This window comes from Poeciliopsis prolifica, unplaced genomic scaffold (assembly GCF_027474105.1).
Source record: "Poeciliopsis prolifica strain line A6 unplaced genomic scaffold, Auburn_PproV2 SCAFFOLD088, whole genome shotgun sequence".
Classification (NCBI taxonomy): Eukaryota; Metazoa; Chordata; class Actinopteri; order Cyprinodontiformes; family Poeciliidae; genus Poeciliopsis; species Poeciliopsis prolifica.
Window position 1 is genome coordinate 167,629 of NW_026562463.1, and position 19,221 is coordinate 186,849.

Below are 19,221 nucleotides of genomic sequence, written 5' to 3' on the forward strand. Positions count from 1 at the left end.
AATAATATCCTACACCAGAAATACATTTACCTGAAAACAAATGCAAAATGTATTGCATATTCTGTCTATGCCTTCTTGCTTTAATGATTAGTATGTTATATTTTAGCAGTAGTAAGAATAACTAGTTTTTATGTTTTAGATAAAACCAATTTGTTAATGTTACTTTTTGTTTTAAAACTTCTTGTGTAACTCCAATAATACCATGGAAACATGAGCATCTATTACAGGTTCATGCCTTAAATCTACAGCAAAATTCTGTTTCTATAATCTGCATTACCCGTCACAACTCTGAAGAAGAAACTGAATTTTTGTGGATATAACTGCAAAAGTTTCCAAATGCAAGTAAAAATAAGGCATAAAAAAATAAATTCCTGTTTTCAGTGAGGTCTGCAAATATTGCTTATTAATTCCTTTTCCAATCTGTATTGGAGCAGCCTGATGGCCTGGTACGGTTGACCGATTATACATTAGAGCGTCCATGTATTATTCATTGATGTTTAATGGTAACATCTGTTCCTCACATGGGCATTAATGCAAAGGCCAGCGGGTAGACATGAATGGAAAGAGTTGGTCATTATATCACTTGTTTTGAGTGCACACGTTATTCTCTTGCTTTGTTTTCAATAGTGATGTTAACTGAAATGTTGCTATAACACAAGGTGTGAATCCAGCATGGGATAGTTTTATGCAATAGAAAATATTGTATAAAATAAAACAAAGGTGCCATGCAAGAAAAACTAAACAGAGTTAGGATTTTGATTCAGACGTTGGAAGGGGTCCAACACTTTATAAATATGTCTTAGCTTGAGGATGACACCCTCATACTCTTGCCTCTGGACATCCTTGCTGTCCCACTATCATTTCCCTTCTGCATTATGTAAATATTTGTACTGCAAGACTTCTTGCAGCAGTTCAACTATAACTGAAAACAAATGAGAAAAAAGATGGAACCAGAAAAAAGGGAGGGGGATAGGAATGTGTGGGTGGTTACTCTCTAAGTTACTGCAGCCTACTTTTACAGTTTAGTTGACATGTTTTATTTAACTGTTAAGTAACACAGTCAACTAGTGCACAGCTCATGCCAGGGAGGACTCCCAGAGAGGGTGAAAGAGAATCAGTAAGAACTGAATGCTGTCTTTTTTCTTATTCATGTTGTTACATTCAACTATTTGATCATCAGCGAGACGAGTTTCTCACTCCACAATGATTTCAGAAACTTGGAACCTTTACAGCAGCAACTAAAATGCAGCATCACTTTAAAAAGGCAAGAGTCATTCAAGACCAGATACTTGCTGATGCAGACAATACCAGATGAAAAAATGAATCAGTGCCATTTATTGAATATATGGTACCTATACAGTATAGCAAAACAAACCCCAAACTTTCATCAGTACAGCAGACCTTCAGTATTCACACACCAACGGAGCTGTGCTAAACCTAAAATCCATGAATACTTGAGATCCCTACTAAAAATGTTTAATACCTCCTATTTTAATCGTTCAAAGAGTAAATGCACTTTGTGCATTGCTACGCAGTCGAAACCGTATTGACGCTAACGCATAAGATAACATCTACAGTCTTCCTTATCTCAACTCTTAGGCTCCAATCAGCAGCGAGGAAAATAAATCACGCTCCTGAATCAGCTGCTTCACAAACACCAGTCAATTTTGTGTCACGTAGAAACTGCATCTGAGTATATATTGTCCAAAGATGTATTTTCTTAATATGCTCTATAAAAAAAAAAAAAAAAACATGAAGTCAAATGACAGACCAAGAGATAGATAGCACAGTGATCTGAGAGAGAGAGAATATTAGATCAGAGTTAACTTAAAAAAGGTTTTGGGAAGGATGACTTTGCACAACTGTTAAGGATACAGCACTGTAATATGAAGCCTAGGACACTTTGTAATTTTTATATGAATAGTTTCACTGGTCCAGAAATTGTAACCTGATTATTTCCTGGTTATGTTCAGTTGAACTAAAGGGGAAAAAATTCCAGTATAGAACAAAACATGCCTGCAGCAGAGGCCCTTATCTGGGACACAGTCAGTCATATTTGGAGGAACTCTTGCCTGCGTTTAAAAAAACATGATTCCTGCAAGGGCAATACAACAACAACCTCTCCTCACTGAAAAAAAAAGTTAGTCAGGAGATTAAAACTAGATAACCTTCACCTTTGCTCATCATATCCCATTGTTCAAGAAAAAAAAAAAAAGAAAACAAAAAAGAGCCACTGGAATCTGCATAAACACCTTCAGACGCATTTTCTTCTTGCCATCTTGCACAACTCTGTGCAAGATGTGAATCGGGGATGTTTGGGGAGGCCTGTTGTGACACAAGCAGCTGGGAAAATGACAGGTTGGTGTGCCTCAAATTCCATAACCTATAGATGTGAGGGCTCAGTGTGGTTCATTCAGTTCATTATGTGGAAAAAGAAAGAGTTACTTCTAAAACGATAGCTACCACACCTAAAAATAACTGACAACTTTCTTGCTGCAACTGCAAAAAACAGATCATACATACTTCAAGATTAGTTTAGTCTCAAGGGAAACTATTAAATCTGTCAAAACTAATTAAATGGACGCAGGACTGTCAACAGCTGTACAATATAATCCAAAGTTGACAGTAAAGGTTCATTTAGTCTGTTCAATGGAACGCTGGTATATTTGTCTAGAAACATACCACACCGAGGGGAGGTATGAATGCACTATCAAACTCTGATATGGACAAAAACAGCGAACTCTGGTACACCTAAAAACCGAGGTCTCAGTTCGATTGAAGCAAACTCTGGTGCAGTTTGAATGCAAACACTCCAAAAGCAAGAAGCAGACAATAATACAGAGCATTCTGGGTAAACAGAACCAAAGCAATCACTTGTTATCTAGCTCTAGTAGAAGAAACTGCTTGTAAGGTTTTAAAATAAGAAATTCTACAACCACTAAAATTTCATGCCACTCCATTTATGCTTACAGTTGGGGGAAAAAGGAAGTTGCACTTGTTTATGTGTCATTTTCTTGAGTGGTTCTTGGTGCAGCACCACCACAGACGAAGGGATGAACAGGTTTTTGAAAGGTTTAGTTCATTTGACACTGTGCGGTGTGGAAGCAAATTGCACCAACTGAAAATGTAACAAATGTTTGTCGCTGATCAAACCAAGTCTACTTAACTATCAAGTGTGGAAAGATCCTAAGAGTTTCAAAACTACCAAACTGTTCTCATCTTTCCTTTCCTCCAATTTGAAGTTATTGTAGTACGATTCAACAGAAAGTGTCAGAGCGACTAGAGATTTCTCAAAACTGGAGCACAGAGGACACTTAAAATAAATGTCAACATAAATAGATTTGAGAGTATGCCCTCAATAAAGCAAACATCAGTTTTTTTTTTTCTATTTCTTTGCCATTTAATTATCATTAAGCCTGATAAAATATACCCTTACAATAAACAATCATTGACAATATGTCTACATACATGAAAGAAGTCATACAAGTCATTTCTTTGGAGAACAGAAAGTTGGTAAATAGACCCAATTCACTCAAGATATAAGTATTTGTGATTTCTCTGTTTTGATTCACATTTCCTCTCTGGAGAGGTTTACTAGTATTCAATCTGACTGCAGGAAAACCCTTGAGCAGAATGTGAGAACATGACATAAATACCATAGATTTACAATTGTTGAAAAGGAAATGCAATTGTAATTTTATTCGCATTTACTACAGTGTTGAAACTATCATGCCACTGCATTGCCTGGAACTACAAATTGCTCAATATGTCTGACTATTTGCACTGCCTGGGCAGAACGACACAGACAAGTAGTTCTGTTTCAAAACTATAATAATGTTAACTGTGGTGAACTACAAGAATAGTTCTCACCACAGAACTGAAGGCACAGGTTCCACTGACTGTGGATATTTCAACTTTCCTAACACATTTTTTTTCAAACTCACTTTGTTTTTACAGCTGGGTTTGCACAGCTCTGTCCCAAACGTTGACCTCTGACTGTGTCTGCAGAATACGGGTAGCTGATGAAAAGAGGGCAGGACAAATCTAACAGAAAACCCCTATTAAACTGTAACAAAATGAGCAACTCAGTAAGCCTAACAAGTGAGCGTAAAAGACAAAAATTAGCTTGAAGGGGTTTAAGTGTTGTGAATGAAGCCTTGACCAATGCAGTGGCACACCATGAGTTTATGAATGACAGGGTAACTTCACCGTACCATAAAATAAACGAGTGATTAATATTTCCTTTAAAAAACACTGAAATGACTTGATATCTTCACAGGAAGCGCAGTTTTTTGCTAACCCCCGTCAGCAACAATAGAGAAGTTACGCTGCAACAACTCATTTATTGCGAAAACGCAGAAATAATCTCCCAATTTTATACCCTGGCACAACGTACCTGCGCTTTATTTTCTATCTGAAGTCTCTTCAGAAGCCGTAAAATACAACTAGTACACAAACGCGGCGTCTGTGTGAAAGTAGGTACTACAAAGTGTGAGGAAACCACACACGCATCAGCTGTTTTTTTTAAAAGTTCCTGCTAACGTTAACCTGAGCACGTCGCTCGTGGTTGACGTTCCGCTAGCGAGAGCGACCGTTAACCAGAGCAATGAGAGAAAAGATGAATAAAATCAACACCTACCTTCTTCTTCAGAGCGCAGTCCGGCTTTATATGCACATTCCTCGCAGCTCAATGGTCCTTAGCAAAGCTTGCAGCGAGTGCTCTGGCGAAGTCCGGTCTCTTCAAACTTAAAATGCCTTCTGGCTCCTGATTGGTCAGATCTCACCACAGCGTTGCGTTCATGTGGCGCTGGTAAACGCCCCTTTCTCTTTTATCTCTTCGAGTTTTATCAAGTTGGGCCTCATTGTATGATTCATTTAATAGAAAAATTGTAATCTTTTGAACACAGATTAATAAAATGAACCTGCTTGGTGTAAGTTTTGTAATGCAAAACAAATTGGTTTAATGATCTGTTCTCTTTGTACTGAGAAACCAAAACAACCTCTGAATTCAGATTCTGACATTAGCAACTTCGAGTATACATAGGATCTGCACAATCAAGTATCTTCCTGTGTGAATAGAGAACTAAGAACAGAGAAAATAATGCTTTTTCCAATCAATACGTAATAAACAGGTAAGATAGTGTAAAAATCGAATTCACTTTAACATTTTCACTGGTATGCTTTAAATCTATGATGCTGTCACATTATTTCAAGATAATTGGTGCACTTCCACTTACCTATATTTCCTGTGTAAATAATTGCAACTTCTTTGTAAATAACCATTCAGTCAAGCTAAAAAATAAAAATTCAATATTAGTATTACATAATTGTTTATTCTGATATATTTTATTGCTCAATCCTTAAAGGTTTTTGAAAACCATAACAATATCTAGAATTATATTTGGCCTGAGTTACATTAATACTGCTTTATTCAAATAAGAAAACAAAACAAAGCACATACTGTATACATGCTTTTTACCTGTTTCTGAAATGAGAAATCTCTGTGGTTGTACAATAAATTAAATTTATTTTGCTGACATTTGCTTAATGTATATTGTTTAGTTTATACGCCTTTTTCTATCGCTTCATTGTGTGTCACTTTCCAAATCCAAACTTTGTTTTAGTTTCTAGGACATTCAGATGGATAGCCTGCCTATGATATTATACTGTAGCGCACCCTATTGCCCAAACTAAAACAATATGCAACATGTGGCATTTGGTTTGTGGTTGGTTTACACAGTCTAACAATTACACAGCAATAAGCTTTACTGTTTTATGTAATTATCAACTCCTAAAAGCTCTAACCAGGATTGTTTGTCGCTTTTGCAGAAATGAAATAAACATTAGATGTTCAGGTTTTCAGGACATTACGGATTTTATTATGTTTTCCTTTGTATTCTGAATTCAACGACGAGTTTTACATAATTGCTTATTCTTGACATTCTAAAGCTGGAGCTTTAGACAATGATTAATGCAGTTTTAGGACTGATCTCGGTAACATTGCAACCACAGGCCTTTTGATGTTGATCATTATACCCACACACAGTCTCACACACGTGCATTCACATGTAAACACACAAACATGCATATAATTTTGTACATCATAGTGAATCCTGAAAGCACAGGTAGTGATGCAGATCATTTCATCTTCAAAGCCTCAGATTAGTTGGGTAACACCAGACTGACCTGTAAAATAAACACTTGTTAGTGTGGATGGTTGCAAACTATCACTGCTGCAGCCACAGAATCGTTAAAAGCTGGCATAGTAAGACTAACAAAAAAGATTTCAAGTTACTTTAACTGCGCCAGTTTTGATTTTAATATAAAATCAAAGATAAAAGGCATCTGGAGTGGTGTGTGTGTCTTACCTAACGAGGAGAGACATCAATATAAATATCAATGACTTTAGAGAAGTAATTATTGCTACAAGTCTGTAAACACATAAGATCCTAAGACCATTTCTAAAATGTGCATATTCCATCATTTTCAGAAAAACGTTTGTCCGAATGTTGAAGTTTTCTTCAACCTGGTCTCTCAACAGGATTATGGCCTAAAACTGAATCAGATGCTCTGGTGCAAGCAAATTACAAAAGTTGTGTATGATTAATGTCCAAGCTGCTGTGCCTTTTGAAATTTTATGTGTAATAAATAAAAATAATAAAATAAAATAAAAGTTTTCTTACCACTTTCACACAGTTTTTTTTTTATATAAATTTTACCCGATGTGTTTTCCTTTTCCATTTGGAAAAATAAATAATCTCAAGAATAAAATTTTCTGTTTTGTGAAAAAAATTGTAGTTCCAAGATGAGATCAGAAATGAAAGAGGTGAAAGATCATTACAGGCCCTGACAGCAGAAGTTTCTCTGTCTGTCCACTCTTGGCAAGATATTACAGTAGTGAGTACCTTGTCCGGGCCCATGAGAGGACATTTCCAGTTGTACAGGTAGTAATGGATACTTTTATCGCTGATGGTGAACTTTAGCTTTTCCAAGAAACTCATGTTGTCCATCACATCGAGAGCACAGAAGACATCAAAACCTTTCTGCTTGTGAAAGAAAAAAAAAACAACAAGCAAAAAAAAAAATGGGCATTTTTCACAGCAGTGCTTGTTAAATCAGAGATGCTTATATTCTGATAAACTCACAGCTTTAGCCAGAATCAATGTGTCCTGCATGAGGTCAACCACCCCGGTGGCATTACAGACGGTGTACAGAAGACAAGCGGCTTTGAGACTGGTGTGAACTGGATGGTTTAGCACCCTGGAGGAGATGGCATAAAAACTCACCATGTCAGTCAGAGTACCATTGTCCGCCTGTGAGCAAGGAATGAAAGGTCAATCAATTTTTCTACCACTGCACCGCAGCTTAAATTCTTAACAAAAAAGTTTCTCTCTGTTCAAAGGAATTTAAAGTACAGATAGAAGAAGGTCAGACCTCCAACACGTAGGTGTCATTCACATTCTCCTTTGGTAAGAACCAGTGCTCTATTTCCTGCAGCGATAAAAGGGGACTGAGGTGGAAGTTGGAGAGGTTTTTCTCGAGTAATGAGAGGATCCTTGGAGTATCTTCTTTAGTCATAGGACGCAGCCCCCTTATCTTTGTCACCTTGGAAAAAAATGATCGAAGAAAACTTTACTGATTAAATTAGTGCTTTAAGGATATTTTTACAGTCCAACACTTCTGTCCCTTCAGTAACAATAATACATGTTTGTCTCTAGATGGCAGCACACACTAACCTCAGGTAAGCGGTTAAACTTCAAGGCTCGCTGCAGATTCATGCTCTGCTTTAGACCGGGGTAGTTGACCTCCATTAGCTTACGGGGATTCAAAGGGCGATGCCACTGGCTGAGAGGATTCATTAGTTTATATCAGGGATGACAAAGGCAGATGTTGCTTTAGAGGAAAAATACCGTACATACAGTGAGATCACTGAACAGTAAGACTATTACAAATGACATGTATGGCCTTGAAAAAGTTTCTGTCACCTTGGATTATGCTGCATAAATTTTGAGTGAAAGTAAAATACCACATGATTGTCAGAATATGTATACTTTGTATGTACTAATACTTTATAGAATGGATGTCTGAAGTATCTGAGCAGCAATTATTATGGGTTTGCACATGTAGAAACTGGATTTTTGCCAGTTTTCCTTATAAAATGATTCATGATCAAACAGACTGGTTGACAGTACCAGTAAAAAGTCTAATCTCTCAATTTGATTGATCTGATCTGTATCTTGGTAATTTGGCGTGTAAAAAGCGCTTTGATACAAAGAAAGAAAAATATAGTAGATCTTGCTGAATATGTGGGTTTGTTGTACTCAAAGGTGAAGCAAGCACCTTTTTCTCCTATGTCTCTTGCAAGGCTTGTGGCACGCTAAATTTTAAATGTGTGCCACACTTTTCAGATTTTGTTTGGAAAATAGTTTAATCTTCCCTCTCCTTCATGATTATTCACTAGTCTGTGCTGCATCACACCAAATCTTAATGAAACACACTGAATTTGCATAAGTCAAGTTGAAAATGTCAAAGGTGGTAAAAATGCAGGCAAAGTTGTGTATATACACATAAGAAAAATGCAACTTTAAGTAACTGATGGCTATGATTCTGCTTTGAATTTACTTTAATATAACTATCATGTGCAGTAGCTACCTGCAGGAGCTTATTGGTGTTGGCAACACTGTGCCAGCTGCATAAACAGCCTGGTAGATCCCCTGCTGGTTGACCCTTCTCGTAAGTTCCCGAATCAGAACCGGCGTCATCCGCTTGAGGCGCAGTTTTTTATGAACACACAGAAATTTGACCTGCACCAACCCCTTCTTCCTGTGAGACAGATTTCAGGCTCTTGACTTTGGTTTTACACATTCACACACATATCTTTGCATGAATTTACGAGCTACTCACGTCTCGTAAATGCGAACATCAGCAGGTACAGCAGCAATGAAACCGACTAACTTCTTATTTGCGTCTACTCTCACGCCCAAGTTCCACTGGAGCAGCCAGTTTGGAGGCTGTAAAGCCCTTAGGAGGAGGAGATCAGTGACACTTAAGTATGTCTCTGAAAAACATGTTCTCTTTCGCTATATTCCTACATGATTTTTTTTTTTTATCTTCAGGGACCAACGGTCAGCTCTAACTCTTCTAAAACTAATGACAAATATTAAATTCAAAGTAAGTGTTAAATGGTTGACTGCTAGTGGCCCAAAGGGTTGGAAAGCAATCAATGTCGGCTTTAAAAAGAAGGAGATTAAAACAGGCAGCTCGCTTACTTTAAAACACACAAGCTGAATTTATTGGGCTGTGACAGACCAACAAGGATCTGTCGAATGATCTCAACTCAACATTAATTGGGAGTAGGTTGAAACAAAAATGCCCACTGGATTATTAAATGGACTGCATAAATATTTAAAAATCGATTGATAAGGTATGATTAAACACAGCAGCTTACCACAGTAGATACTCAGGAGAAAAGTTAAATCTGATTGTGTTGTCATCTTCTTCCATGTAATTCTCATTTAGAAAATGGCACAGCTCTCCCAACTGTGAAGAAAACCGGAAAATAATTTTTTTTTCAAACCTTATTTGGCTGGGTTATGATTCTAAAAACTGTCCACCAGAGTGAGCAGCACCATATCTGGTAAACAAGTCGATCTAAAACACAGGTTGTCAAGGAAACAACAGAACTACAGTGCCTTAAAAATGCAGTCATACCTTTTAAATGTTTTCACATTTTGTCACATTACAACCAGCTTTTCCAACTGTTCTGCTAAGGCCTTACATGCATCTAAACGAGAAAATCTGAAGAGCAATAAATACACATGTAGTCAAGAGGCTGTAGAGATCAACAGAAATCAAATTACAACCAAATACATGAATGTTGATGTTGACATGTAACATAATGTGAAAAAGTTCAGTGTTTGAATACATTTGCTATTTTTGGATGATTTATGCCAGAAAGACATAAGGTGCCAGGTTTTGTTTGGCTTTCCTTCATGATGAGTTTCAAACAGGTTGTAGTTATTGGTGTGCACCAGTAGGGATGGTGGGTGACTTACCACAGAAGGACTGCTCAAGTCCAGAGTATCCCAGGAGAATCCCTGAGGAAGTAAGCATGGCTCACTCCGGATACTGGCGTCCACCTCCTCGATTGGGCCATGAGTTGTAATGTGATCACCTGAGGGAAACCAAAACATACCAAATGAAGTTCGCCTGCCATCATCCTTAGCCGTACGTACTGAAAATGACAACAAAGTAGTGATAAAAGAGAAAGCATTCCAGGGAATGGAGGAGAAAAGACAACACAGCCCTGCAGCAACTCAACACCAGCCTCTCAATCTGGCTCTGTTTAGGAGCATTCCCATCTCAGCTGTTCTGGACTCTGTCCACCCTGTTGCGGTTCCCCAGACCCTGTCAGCTGTGGCTTACAGAGCCCTCAGTGAAGTGTATTTATAATATCATTATAATATCAGAAATACACAATTTAACTACGAAGTGATTTATTTTTACAATAATGTATATTTGATAATGTAGAAATCATTATTTTATGGATAAAAAGGAAAAAAATATATATTTAGCTCTTGGGGCCCCCTGGTGGCCGCGGTAGGTACCACACGCTTCGCTGGTTTCATGAGCTGCCGTGCAATGAATGTGCAGTGAGCATCCAAACGTCCAAATCTCCGGTCAGAAGTTAAGTAAGCAAAACAATGTCTCAAAAAAAAGGACTTATCCTTTCTTACTCTAATCTGGCCCCTTGTTTCAGGAGGTATTCTAACACGTTACTATTTATAGTCCAATAATCAGATTAAAGTTATGCATCCATACAGCATAATGACTGTTATTCCAGGACTGAATACTCACTTTATCATTTACCTCAGAACTAGCAAGCTAAATACTTTGGTAGCACACACAGGCTTCTGGTATATTTTATTGGTCAAAAGACTTTTGATTCTAGGCTAAAATGCATTGATAGAAGTTACTTCATGCAGAAGGACATTTTCTAATGGTTAACAGAGCCAGCAGCTGCACCACTGAGCAGCTCAAAATTCATATCAATGGTCTGATGATTTTAAAGTGAACTTGCATAAATATCTATATATCAAGGATACAATGGCTCCTTACAAGATGAGTCATTCAGTTCATGACATGCCACCGTTCTGGGGGTGTTTTTGTTTTTATTGCATTTGCATTTTGATTATTTTATTGTTTATCTGTGTTCAGCCTTGGTCTTGCTGTTTCAGTCCATTCTCTTGTACTCAGTTCTTCATTTTTTCTTGCATTTTGTTTGTGAATTTTCTCAAGTTAGCGTTAATCTTTCATCCCTCTGGATGTTGTTTTTCTTCCTCAACTTCTTTATTTTATTAGCCTTCTTTCCATCTGCCTATTTCCTTCTCTACCTTATGTTTTCTTCTGACTCTGCTCCTACTCCATGTCTTGCTCCTAGTCTTCTTCCAAAGTTTTGTAACTATTCCTATCATTTTCTGATAAACTTCTCAACTCTCTACCAGTGACTGTCTTCCTTTGGTTCCCTAATAAAACCCTAAAACATGACGGGACATGTTTCTGCTGGTTAGCCAAGAGTTAAATGGCGAACCAGCAGCAAGACAATTTCTGTCAGAATCCATAGAATATAAGACCAATAGGTGGGATGTGGAGTAGCGAACAGCCACCACATATCCCCAGGTCGACGAACCATTCCAGGACGTTCACCTTTTTCTCTCTCTTCTCATTTCCAGACTGATCTAATGCACATAAATGTCATCAGTGGTAGAAAAACTTTTTTTAAAAAAAGAAGACAGAACAAACAGATTTGTTTAATTACTTGAGATAGTTTGAACAACAACAAAGTTCCTTCTGGTCCGGGCAAGTAATATTTCAAAAGCTCAACTGAAGCCCTCACAAGAGGTTCCCACTTCAGCCTTTGTAAATACAGTAAATATCCTCACTGTGGATTTCTGGCCAATCACACAACAGTTCTCAAACACCAATTCATTTTTGGTGCGAACTGCATATCTGGAGATAACCAAAGCGATGGTGTTGAAGCCCACATCCCACATTCTATCATTCAGTGATAGAAACCACATTCAGTTTTTATGGGTTACTCATAGTGTGCACCATGTGTTGTTCATGCAGCACATCCACAGAGATATCAGAGCTTGACGACCGACAGCAGTACTGGAGAGAAAAACTGGACCTGCTTGATATTGCTAAATCTCATCAGAAAAATGCTTAAAAGATTATTTTGAGACAAAATACACCAAAAATTAGCTTATTCATTTGCTCTGACTAACTTTTGCAAACCAGCCCAAAATGTTCAAATTTTACAGATCTATTTAAAGATCTATTAAAAAAGCAATCCTTAATGTAATCCAACACATTTGCCTAATTACATAATAATGTATTACGCAGAGTCATAAAATCATAATAAGGTGAAGATTTTTTTTAAAGAATGCAGATTTCATAAATGCAGATTTGAGGAAGTTAATGTTGATAGAAACACTTTACATTTTTACTTTCTGAGGTTCAAAGACCTCATGTGTCCAATTATACAAAGCTACAACTGCACTACATCCAAGTGACTATTTATTGCATCGTATTAGAATATAATAAGGAAAATAAGGAAAGCTGTCTGTCTCCAAAGTAAGAAAAATGTGCTTATTCATCTGCTCTGATCAGTAATGTGAATGTAATTTACACTTTTTCCTGAGTTAACAGAAACCTTACAGGTGAATCCTCTTATTTAAACTTCTGAGCTATATAACCATCATGACAGGATGACTTTCTGCTTACCCAGTTTGGTGACGGGCTGCGTGTCCCAGAAGCGGTAGGTGTGGTTTTTGGCCTGTTGCAGGGTCTTGGGCAAGCTGGTGCCCAGAGAGAAGAGATGAAGGGCTTTCTGTATCTCCTGCTGTTCCTTCTCTGGCAGAGAATCCAGCTGGCCAAGAGCACGAAAGAGGAAGGACACTTTACTGTAAGTCAGCACAAAAACCCTGAGCTCGACTGACCAGCTGCGAAATATGTCAGCGTGAGTTCAGCAAAGCAGAGAAGCATGGCCGTTTAACCCTAAAACCTTTGCTTAAAGAAAAAAAGGCACATGAAAGTGATTTTTTTTAGTTGAAGTGAGTGTAACAATATTTTCTTTTATCTGTGGAGACACTAACCATGGCAAATGGGTCTCTGGGTCCCTCTGGTCTCCAAGAATCTTCTCTCTTTTGCTTCTTTTTGCTCTTTTTAAGACCACCACTCTCACCATCTGTCGGCAGCTTATCCCTGAAACACATTAGAAACTCCCTTATATTCCTCCCATCCAGTGAAGTTAAACATTGTACACACCAAGAGTATTTTCATACTTACAAAGATTCCATGTCAGTCATCGTATTAGAAAGTGTCTTCTTGAAGCTGTGGACAAACTGATGCTGTTTTTTTTAAAGTGTTTGCTGTTGTTCTGCTGTTATCTATAGAAGCAGTGAGGGAGGAGATTAGTTGGTTCAACAGCCCAACCCATCTCACACCCCGCTGACTGATAACAGAGTAGTACTAACCAATAAATGCAACACTTTCAATAAACTTGTTTTATGTCCTGTTACATTGACAGTTTGGCATCAGATTGTCAAAATAAAATAAAACACAGACAGTAGAGAACATCATACAAACATAAATACAATAACTTTTCTAAAATAGGAGCATTTTAGTCTGTTTAAATATCAGAGAGCTTATTTTTTTAGTGTGTTTTAAAACTTCTGCTTTTTAACTTTAAAATCTCTGTTCCTTTTGCATGAAAAATCTGAAGGGCATTTAAAAGCCTCCATCTGCCAAATGATTGAGGCACTGAGGGTCGTTTAAAATAACCAAATTAAATAAATCAGTTAGCTGGGCCATAAAAAAACACGCTTCCTCCCCGCTGATCCTTCGTGGGACTCCTATAAACAAGTGCTGTGACATTTCTTACATCATACATGATGAACAATCTCTCTGCTTCGCCTCCAGGGACATTAAGTGTTTTCCCTGCGGACTCCGTTCCGTGCCGCTTTGGATTTGTTTGGTGTGCGCCGTCACGAGCGTTGAGCTCACCTCATCCGAATAACCATTTGTGCTTAAACAACCCACCAGGCTTTGATCCAAGCGCTTTAAACTAAAATATGCATGTGAAACAGACACAGACTGCATGTTTTTCATCTTTTAAAAGTGCAGCCTGAAGCTATTTTTGTCCATGCTTCACGCCTCTGTCTTATTATCCTGCCACTCAAAGCTAAAAGCCACGAGGAGAAGGATGCTACCAACACCTGCCATCATTCAGGGCGAGGCAGAGGAGCTGGTGCGAAGTGGATAAACAACTGCTGATTGAACAACAAAGAGGCAGAGGGCAAGAAAAGGCAGACGAGCATTATAAGGCTCAGGTTCTTTCAACATAATGCACACTACATTTTAGGAATTAGGTCCCAGGTAATCAGGTCACAGTTATTTATAAATCTTTCTCAAAAAGGGAACTTGGTTCTAACAAGACATTTAAACAAACTGGCGACACCCGGGGCACAAATGCAAACCATAAAAGCAGAGAGTGAGGGCTAAATTACCCCCTCTGTGAACATCATAAAGCTATTCTCATCTAATCTGTATTTATCCCTAAAATCACGTTTTGACAGTCTGATGCATCCTGTTTTTTTTTTTTTTTTTTAATTTTGCTTAAAAATATAAACAATTGGGTTTGCCTCAAGAGAGATGAAGAACTCTCAACCTGACGAACGTATCTGGAGGGGTTTGCTCCTTTGTTAAAAATAAATAAATTAAAAAATCACTCTTTTTTTCTCCCCCTCATCTTTTGGCAGATGAATCAAGTAAAATGAATTCACAATTTAAGTCTGCTTATGGTGACGCCTGTCATGTGCTATAATTTGACATCAGATTCTGTACCTGGCTGTGACTTAAATGACGACAGCTTTTATGTACCGCATGAACACATTCATTTCATCTGCTGCGAGGGTGATGTGCTCACAGCCGTGGTGTGTGCTCAGCTGCACGCCGTGTCTCGGCGATTATAGTAGACATAACATTCCGAAAGATTTCATTACATATAGCATAACTGCCCTTTAGCTTTCAGTCTTCAGTGCTGCATAATTTCAGTTATTCTGTATTGAACACGTTTAAAGAGAGGAAAAGAAATTTATTAGAAGAGGAAAAGTGCACTGAGTCAATGTAATACGTATTTAACATAGCTCTTGAATTGTTTCACAAACTTCAGTGTTTTTCCATTATTCGTTTATTCGATGGACCAAAAACAGTTGGTGCATAATAAAAATCGGAGAAGTGTGATGGGCATATGCATTCAGACATCCTTAGTCTTTCTTTTTTTCAACATGTGAACCATAACCAGCCTTCCTGTCCCTGCAAAAGAAAAACATGTGTCGCCATGGTGATGGTGTGTTAAGAATGACGGGCAGATTTAATTTTTTTGCAAAACCTTTTTTCCCCACTTGTGCTTATGGCTGCTACAGAGTAATTAACTGAATTGCAAGTGAAATTTAAGTTTCATGTAAGCTGAATTTCGATCTTCAAGTTTTTTTTGTGTTTTTTTGTTGTTGTTTTTTTCTTAGCAACAACAACAAAAAAGAACAAAAAGTGGAAGCGTGACATCAAGCTGAATTTCAAGCAGACATTATGCAGAAACATAATCCAGAAAATATTTATCATTTCTGATTACAAATCTTCGAAAATCAGGTAATTGCAATGAACAGTGAATAACATTTGATACAGAACAGTATTCATTTGACAAATACTGTAGGGCCACATGTAGAAGGAGTATGTGACCATTTAATGTTTCTGTGGGAATGAAGAAACTAAGTAAAAAGCTGATGACTGATCTCTCGGCTAACAATTAATCCTTTATTAAAAAAGGCATTTAGCAGCATGGTTGCACCTCATGCTGATTTTGATTTAAACTAAACTGAAGAGCATTAAAACATATCAGCAACGATTTCGAAACTGAAGAGCATTAAAACATATCAGCAACGATTTCAAAAAGGAAAACGCTGCTGGCCATCATTCTGGGAAGAATTATTATGAACCCTTGGAATTTTTTGTATTTTCAGAAGCCTAAAACATTCAAGGTAGATTTCACTCTTTCCCTGGAGTGGATGTCCCAGCACGATCACGTCGAGGTCAGAGCATGCAATACTAAGAGAAATTGCAAAATACCCAAGAGCAACATTTCACACTCTTCAGAACTCAGTTAGCATGTTAAATGTTGAAGTTCATAACAGTTCAGCTGGAAATATACCTAGTAAGTATGGCTTGTTTGGAATTCATGCCTCTTTTTTCTGTCTCTAAACAATGCAGCAGGACATTTATTTGAAGCGAGAGAAAAAAAGCAAAAACAATAGTAATGAGATAGATGTACTGAAATTGTAGGAGTTTAGCCAGGATGCACAGAGTACACACCATTCACTGTCAAATTTCAAACATGCAAATCAGAGATGTAGATGCTAGAATATACAATACAAGAAAAGATTTTACAAAGTTTATTTGAAAAAAACTGTAGTGAGAGAAGACTGATTAGATACAGGTTGAACCAGTCTGTATTCTCTCAATGTGTGGGTGTGTTTTATTTAATCCTTGTCTCAATCTCTGGAGGTCCTAATGTGTTGCAAAACTTGTTTTTAATAAAACAAGTTTTCCAATTCTGAGTCTGTGTTTTAAAAACCTATGCTTGAGAATCAGTAATTTCAAATTTGACCGAGGCGTTTTTGATCTTCACCATAAAATTATATAAGGCAATCCAGAGTCCTTTAAACAGTAAAATAAGCTTTACTGATTAATTTATTGATGGTAAACTTCTATTTGGGTGTTAACTTTAGCATAATCCGTTACCTTGTTTATATTAAATAAACTAAATAAACCTTGTTTAAAAAGTTAGTCATAAGTATTTTCAGAGGGATTTTCAAATATTTGTCGATTTCAACTAATGGTTGGGAGATTACCTCTTTTCTTTTTTCAAAATATGAGATTTATACAACATCTCAAGTTTTAAAAAAAACCTTTAACCAAATAAGGTTAATCATTATTAGCTTACATTTACTTCACCATGAGACAGACTTCACTTTGTCACGTTTTAATATCACAAGGTCTCTGGCCAGTGAATGGAAACGTGATAGATGGATGAAGATCTCGTTTTAAAGGACAAGACCTTGAACCACTGCCACATATATAAATGTTAGTTAGCATATTGTAGAAGGAATCTGTTTGACTCATGACCTTGTTCATGCAAAAACACAACACACTGAGACCAAACAGGCTGAAATAAACCCCTTAAAGCTACTGAAATAACTTTAGAAAGTTCTGGGAGAACATATACACTTGAGTTTTTTTCCAATGATGAATAATTTTAGCGTTGTGGTTGTCCATTGGCAATTGTTGTTTTCAGTTCGGCAACAGAACAAATTCAGACGTTTCCAAGAATGCCTCTGTAACTGATAATCTTGGAGTGGCACAGCAAAACTGAAACTTTCTACAGAATTTATTACTTTTATTTAAGCTTCACATTTTTGTGGCGTGGGTTAGGATTGGGATTTGAGTGAAAGATATTAAAAATTTGCACACCAAGAAGGACATGGTGTTGACTGACCAACACCATGTCAGACTTCCTGGTGGCTCCACTGTATCTTTCTGGTTTTTTTTTTTTTTGTGACTCTTGTTTCTTTTTGCTGCATGCACAATATCCAACCTGACTTTTACACCTAAAAAAAAAACAAATATTCAATATTGTAGCGCAAATTTAATTTCACCGTAATTCTTTTGTTTCTTGGTCTTGTTGTTCCCCTTATGCATTTTTTATAAAGTCCAATTGGAGTTCAGCAGGAAGGTGAATTTTTCAGCAGTTCAGCCATCAACAAAATAAAAGGGAAATAAAGAGGTCTAAAAGCTGAAGAAAACTCCTGTAGGTTTTTTACTTCCACCACATTTTCATCCCTATAATCTCTCAAATATAATGTATGGTTCAGTTGTCATTAAATGAAAGCCTTTTGAACAGCTGCGGCCCTGGAGATGATTACCTACAGTTAATAATCAAACACAAACTGCAGCCTGGTCATTTGTTGCTGTTTTGTACATGGGATATAACCATGTTTGATGTGTGTGTGTATATGAGTGAATAGCTGTGTGGAAACGTTCGTGCCACACTAACATTCCCACACAACGCCTGCATTGCCTACAAACACGCAACACACGCACACAGCCTGAGCCCATGCTAATCTGTAAATAGATAGCTGTGATCTCTCTGCCAATTGAGTCCTCTTCGTCTTCACTTCTTTTCTTACGTCTGCCTCACCTTCCTCTGTAACTCTGCTGTTTGTGAGGTTGGATGAATGAGCAACAGCCCCAGAATCTTTTTTTTATATGTATATATATCCATTTTTTCCCCTCTGTGCTGACTCTTGTCTTTCAGTTTCTCTGTGCCTAATCTAAGATTTATTTTGTGGCTTGTCTTGTTTCCTCTCCATACTTCTGTTTCAGAAATTCCTGTTGGCAGCAAGAATGTGCAAGTTGATTCTGCAGCCGTGGAGAACATGGGAGGTTTCCATGACGTGGAGGAATTTCCCTTGTCCAAGAAATGGTGCATATCTGGGTATTACATTGAGCAAACTGCTGTGTTAAATGTGTGGGAAGGCAACGTGAATCTTTTAAAGCCACTGAAACAAAAGGCCGAAACACAACGAACGAATGATGTTACAATTCCATCTTGTCACAAATGATAGTTTGCATCGAGGTTTGAAATGCGGTGTCTGAAAAATGAAAAACATTTTGAACTGATTGTTTTAGTTTCCAACTCCATTAAGCTGTCTAAACACTTCTCGCAGGATGCACTTTTTGACATTAGTAAAATCGCATTCCGTCAGCACTGACATGCGGTAAGCAGTGAAAAAAGCCAAAACCAACAAATCGTGCCTCATAGGCAGGTGCCTGTTCTACAATATCTTACTTATCACTCATTTTGAAGGGCTGTCTGGCTTGTAAAAGTTCTTAGCCTGAGGCTTTATGAACAGGTTGCCCATTGGGGAAAGACAAATATGAATTTTCATGTTAACTCACTCAGGTGCTCAGATAAATATTGTTTCAAAGTATCTTTTGTTGTTAGACATAAACTAAAATGTTCAAATCCTGAAGTTTTTTTTCTTCAAAACTGGCCTCTGAGTAAATGTTTTTAATTGATAACTTGGAAAATTTGCACTTGCC

General features: G+C 37.4%; 2 protein-coding genes across 3 annotated transcripts in view; both read right to left on the reverse strand.

Annotated features, from left to right (window-relative positions):
• The window catches only part of LOC129353337 (supervillin-like), a 49,156-nt gene extending 44,373 nt beyond the window's left edge, over window positions 1–4,783 (reverse strand). The window contains exon 1 of the mRNA XM_055022617.1: window positions 4,640–4,783. The gene's annotated coding sequence lies outside the window, so the exon portion shown is untranslated. The remainder of the gene's footprint in view (window positions 1–4,639) is intronic.
• A 1,067-nt stretch (window positions 4,784–5,850) lies between these two features.
• Window positions 5,851–13,454, reverse strand: LOC129353331 (glycylpeptide N-tetradecanoyltransferase 1-like). 2 transcript variants are annotated; one of them, XM_055022609.1, is made up of 13 exons: window positions 13,351–13,454; window positions 13,158–13,266; window positions 12,787–12,931; window positions 10,056–10,174; window positions 9,449–9,540; window positions 8,905–9,021; window positions 8,653–8,823; window positions 7,737–7,845; window positions 7,435–7,605; window positions 7,287–7,313; window positions 7,146–7,169; window positions 6,906–7,043; window positions 5,851–6,186 (listed from the first exon to the last, which is right to left on the reverse strand). In XM_055022609.1, the coding sequence occupies exons 1-13, from the start codon at window positions 13,368–13,370 to the stop codon at window positions 6,163–6,165; spliced, it is 1,266 nt and encodes a 421-aa protein (XP_054878584.1). In that variant the 5' UTR covers window positions 13,371–13,454; the 3' UTR covers window positions 5,851–6,162. The 2 variants fall into 2 exon arrangements, with proteins under 2 accessions (XP_054878584.1, XP_054878583.1); XM_055022608.1 differs by having other exon boundaries at window positions 7,146–7,313.
• Between the last annotated feature and the right edge of the window lie 5,767 nt (window positions 13,455–19,221).